Source organism: Petromyzon marinus, chromosome 66, assembly GCF_048934315.1.
Source record: "Petromyzon marinus isolate PM22_M1 ecotype Great Lakes invasive population chromosome 66, UKy_Petmar_22M1.pri1.0, whole genome shotgun sequence".
Classification (NCBI taxonomy): domain Eukaryota; kingdom Metazoa; phylum Chordata; class Hyperoartia; order Petromyzontiformes; family Petromyzontidae; genus Petromyzon; species Petromyzon marinus.
In genome coordinates, this window is record NC_133732.1 from 2,228,977 (window position 1) to 2,233,912 (window position 4,936).

Consider the following 4,936-nt stretch of genomic DNA (forward strand, 5'->3'; position numbering starts at 1 on the left):
GGCAAGCTCCAGATTAAGCAGCAGTGTCTCCAACTCCTCCTCTGAATGAGCAGCAATTACCAAATCATCGGCATACATAACGTGGTTGACCAACAGGGAGCCATCCCTTGACCGCACCCGGGCATCGATCAGCCTCCCATTGCATCTTTACCAAGTTTAAATTTCTCCGGAACAGCTATTGAAGGCTTCATGAACTGCGTGTTCAAAATAGATGTTGAATAATGTGGGAGTGAGAGGACATCCTTGTCGCACCCATGACTATGTAGTCGACCTCGACGGTGAATTTGCATATCCTGGGCTTCTGGTGCGTTGCCTCGTCACCCAGGAGTGGAGGCGTGCGTCAGGGTTGTTGTGAACGTTCCTCGCGGTGGTCTCTATCTGTTTAAGTCGATGCGGTGTTCCGTCATTGTCGACACGCGGGGTCGTTGGGTGAAGTCGGTGAACTGCAGGGTTTTGTACTCGCGTGCTATTACAGTCGCTGAGAGTTTTAAGAGTTGGTTGTACTTGGTTGTCAATGAAGTATTATCCGCCACAGTTTGTTCACGTCCTTGTGCATAACGAACCAAGGCATAATCAATACATTCCAAATCTTGTTAAAATGATCAGAATTCCAGATCAAGCTATTGTCCTTCTTTCTGTTGCCGTGAAATAAAAAAAATTGAGGAATTGCACGGGAGAGAAAATGGATCCGAACTCCTCTCTCTCCCTTGTTAGAAATGAGCAACCCTCACAGCTATCAGCTGGAATTGAAATATTTCCTCCTTCACTGCCGATGCCGGATGGGAAAATTGCTGAGGTTTCAGGACTTTTTCAGTTGGTGCAAGCTGCTATGCCTCTCTGCGTTGTCTAACCGATTAATATATCGCCCAGACACCCTGGAGGACAAGGAGAAAGGTGGCTGAGAAAAGTGCCGGGCCTATTTTTCTTCTGGTGAGAAAATTTCCCATCCGAAAATTAGCAGTCATTACCTCAGCATTGGGCAAGCCGAGCACATTTGCAGATTTTTGCTGGGTATTTTTCCGAGATATTGCCCAAAAGCTTTGTTTAATACGTGGGGGGGGGGGGGGGGGGTGGGGGTGGGTGCATGCGTGTGCGTGTGAGTGAATGTGTTCCCAATCTGTTTTCTCAGATGCGCTGATGGAAACAAAACGATTCACTCAGGGTACAGGAAAAAGCCGCTGAACACGGCGTCTCTGTGCACGTTGAAGAACAAATTAATGTACGGAGCCTCCAACTCCAGCCAAACCTCGTCTCCGGCCTTGAGACTCAGCACGACGCTGCCGCTTATTGCGTCGTATTTTTCACCGCACACCTTAGAGATGACCTTCCCGTTTTTCATGATCATAACCACGAGATAGTGTTCTTGGGAATGCGCGGACAGCGTGAAATAGTAAACGCCTGGGTGGGCGCAGGTGAACTTCCCCGTGCCGGCATTGTAGTGGCCTTGCGGGTTGGTGATGATGACGTTGAACGTCACGGGGGAGCCGGCCGCCGGCGTGTAAGCGTCCACCTTCGCGGAGAAGGCCGACCTGGGCCCCACGCCGCTCTCTCCCCGCTCGCCTTTCTCGCCTCTTTCGCCCTGCTCACCTGGGACTCCCGAAGTCCCCACGCGCCCCGGTTGGCCAAGAGGGCCCAGCTTTCCCGGCAGACCTAGGTGGACCACACGGTCCAAACGCATCGGTGCTCACGAACAGCACTTGCGACAACAGTTTGATAAGGCTATATAGAGGATCTTTGATTTTTGTGTGTTTATCCCAACAATTGAGTCGTGTCCTGTGACAAATGTCTTTGTTTTTTTACAGGAAAACCTTGCACGACGTGTCTGTATGGAACACGTGTTTCAGCTCTACATGGTGTACTGAGTAAGTTCTGTTTTCCAGAATATGTGGGTCATGTTCTGGCTATACACGGTGTACCTAATGAGGTATATTTTCCAGAGCATAGGGTGATGTTGCAGCTATACACGGTATACCGAGTGAGCTCTAATTTCCAAAACATGAAGATACATAGAGACCCATGACTAAACTTGGAACTAAACTATTTGTTATTTTACCAGGTGTAAGGTCCACTGAGCTGCTGTGTTGCCATTTTTTTAGAAGTGACCTGCCTGTCGACAATGAAAAGGCTGATATCATCACGTGGCATTTTGTAGCAGCCAAATACTCTGAAGTCTAAACGTTGAAGGGAAAACGAGAGGACCCGAAGAAAAAATTACATGACCACGGAGAGAACATGCAAACACCGAATTAACATCAGGAATTGTCAGGGTTGTGATCGAATCGACGACCTCCTGTGTACCAGACGAGGGAGTTAACATCTCCAAGCTACCGCAGTGAAATAAATAGAGCAGTGAGCTCGGTTATTTCCTACCTCGATTATATTGAGTTGCTTGGCCCCTTCTGGTGTCTTTTAACTTCACGTAAAAATAATAAGAGAAGTGATGAATCGCTCTGTGACACATGCAGCCTGTCGGTGGCTAGATCTTAACTACCTCACTTGGTTTACAGGACGTCGTGTGCTTGATCACAATCCTGACACCTGCTGTTATAATGGAGTTTGCATGCGTCTCTCCCCGTGGTTGCGTGAATTTTTCACCGAATCCTCTGAATTTTCTTCCTTCCATATTTAGAAATTGATTTAGTAGACTAAATGTCCACGTGATGATGAGTCCACTTCGTCGAGCTATCATTACGTGTGGCCAGGTCGCTTCTGAACAAGAGTTACATTTGTCGTGTGGTGGTTATTCACGTCTAAAACTTCGTCTATTTTTGCTGTGTTACTTTATTCACAGCATCCCACACGGATGCTCCTCACGTTCAGCAACACGCACTCTTGTAGCGAACTCTTGCTTTTTTCCTCCGCTAGCCTGCTACTTCGAGCTTACTCTCTCTTGCTCCACTAGCCTGTTACTCCCCGCTCTCCTAGCCTGTCACGGACACTCTATCTGTATACTCTGATAGCTTCTCACCCCTTTAGCCTATCACACTCAGGCTAAAGATTCTGCTCGCCTCTCCTCTGCTAGCGTGTCTTGCCCGTGCCCACCAGCGGGGGCTCAGCCATCACCGCTGGCGAGGACGAGGTGTGGAGGGCAAGGTCCCGGACTTCTCTTGAAAAGTGTTCACTGCTTCATCTCCAACCAACTTAACCCCGTTGCTTCACACGTTCCCCATTTATCGCCCTCCTCATTAAGTGCCCTCAGATGGCCCTCATTAAGCCGGCGTCCTCCACCTTATCGCCACTGTCTCGCGCCTCCGTAGCGCCTACACCGCGTTTGAATTTGCAGCCAGCCAATCGTTGCCTCGGTCACTAATTGCTGGCGTCTCTCTGTCTGCTGTCACCCAGGCCACGCGCCTGCACCTGCTCGTCCTGAGGTGACCTCACTGTCTGCAACCTGTACATAAATGCAAATGTTGTTTGCAATCTCTGCGCACGTTATGCCACTACACATAGCTCAGTGAGGATTACTTGGTAAATCAAATAAGTATATGGAATCAGCTGCTAGGAGCACACGAGTCAGTGTCACAGTCCCACCTGGGTCCCCAGTCAAGCCTCGAGCCCCGACGTCTCCCTTGGCTCCGGGTGCTCCGGTAGTGCCTGCGAGAAGAACAAAGCATGGCTCGTCCACTCCTCAAGCCACTCTCAATTCACTCCACTCCCCTCCACGCACTCTCCTGCCTCTCCCCTCTCACCTCACTCTACTCCACACGAACCACTCTCCTTCGAGAATGAGCGAGTGAACGATTGAGTGAATGAATGAGTGAACTATTGAGTGAGTGAACGTGTGAGCGAATGAGTGAGCGGGTGAACGATTGAGCGAACGAGTGAGTGAATGAATGAGCGAGTGAACGAGTGCGCGAGCGAGTGATCGCGTCGCACCACGAGCGCACCGTGGGGAGTCTCTGGGACCCGACCCCTCACCGTCTCTGCCGTCCCTCCCAGGGGCCCCAGGAGTCCCGTGCTGCCCTGGGGCTCCGGGCTGCCCGGGGATCCCGTTGATGCCCGCGCAGATGGTCCTCTCCTGCTGGGCTCCCACCACCACCACCACCAGCAGCAGCAGCAACAGCGGCAGGGCCGAGATGGACATCTGGGGACAGCAGTGGCGAGATGTTAACTAGCTTGCCCGGTATACAGGATGGATCTAAACTGCGAACTATTATTTTATCTTACCAAGTGAATTACAAATGAGCTGCTATATAGTCGCTCTTTTTTTCACAAGCGCACTGCCCCTCACAAATGAAAGTTCAATGATGTAGTGTTATCATCGTCACGTGAAAATGTACTCGTCTCTGTGCGAGTCTGTGGGTCATTGTGTGAGTCTGCTCGTCTCTATGTGAGTTTATGGGTCTCTTTGTGAGTCTATGGGTCTTTCTGTGAGTCTGTGGGTCTCTGTTTGAGTCTATGGGTCTCTTTGTGAGTCTAAGGTCGTTTTGTGAGTCTATGGCTCTCTGTGTGAGTCTGTGCGACTGGTTGAGGAGTTTATGGCCTTTGCGTGAGTCTGTGGGTCTATGTGTGAGTTAACCCGTCTTTATGTGAGTCTACGGGTCTCTGTGTGCGACTTTGAATTTTTGTGTGCGTCTATAGGTCTGTGTGAGTCTACGGGTCCCTGTGTGAGTCTGTGGGTGTATGTGTGATGAGTCTATGGGTCTCCCAGTGAGTCTATGGGTTTCTGTGTCAAGCTATGGATCTCTGTGTGCATCTATGGGTCTGTGTGAGTCTGGGGGTCTATGTGAGTTTGTGGGTCTATGTGTGAGTTTACTCGTCTCTATGTGAGTCTATGGGTCTTTTTGTGAGTCTATGGGTCAGCGTGTGATGATTCTTTGGGTCTGGTGTGATGAGTCTATGGATCTCTGTGTGAGTCTTTATACTTACGGTACGCTGAATTTTCTTTCGGACCACCGTATGTAGCAGCTGAGCGTCCTGCTAATCGGAGGTTGTC

The 4,936-nt window shown here is 50.1% G+C and overlaps 1 protein-coding gene across 1 annotated transcript; it reads right to left on the reverse strand.

Moving 5' to 3' along the window:
- Nucleotides 1-1,153: 1,153 nt before the first annotated feature.
- On the reverse strand, nucleotides 1,154-4,084 carry LOC142905340 (complement C1q tumor necrosis factor-related protein 5-like). Its single transcript, XM_076054521.1, has 3 exons — nucleotides 3,919-4,084; nucleotides 3,532-3,594; nucleotides 1,154-1,650 (listed from the first exon to the last, which is right to left on the reverse strand). The coding sequence occupies exons 1-3, from the start codon at nucleotides 4,082-4,084 to the stop codon at nucleotides 1,154-1,156; spliced, it is 726 nt and encodes a 241-aa protein (XP_075910636.1).
- Nucleotides 4,085-4,936: the final 852 nt, after the last annotated feature.

What these genes read in the sequence shown, in the direction of transcription:
- LOC142905340 (XM_076054521.1), bottom strand. Translation starts at nt 4,084, where the DNA reads ATGTCCATCTCGGCCCTGCCGCTGTTGCTGCTGCTGCTGGTGGTGGTG. An exon ending in TGGGAGGGACGGCAGAGACG is followed by an intron (nt 3,595 to 3,918) that starts GTGAGGGGTCGG and finishes TTCTTCTCGCAG; the next exon opens with GCACTACCGGAGCACCCGGA. An exon ending in AGGCTTGACTGGGGACCCAG is followed by an intron (nt 1,651 to 3,531) that starts GTGGGACTGTGA and finishes TGGTCCACCTAG; the next exon opens with GTCTGCCGGGAAAGCTGGGC.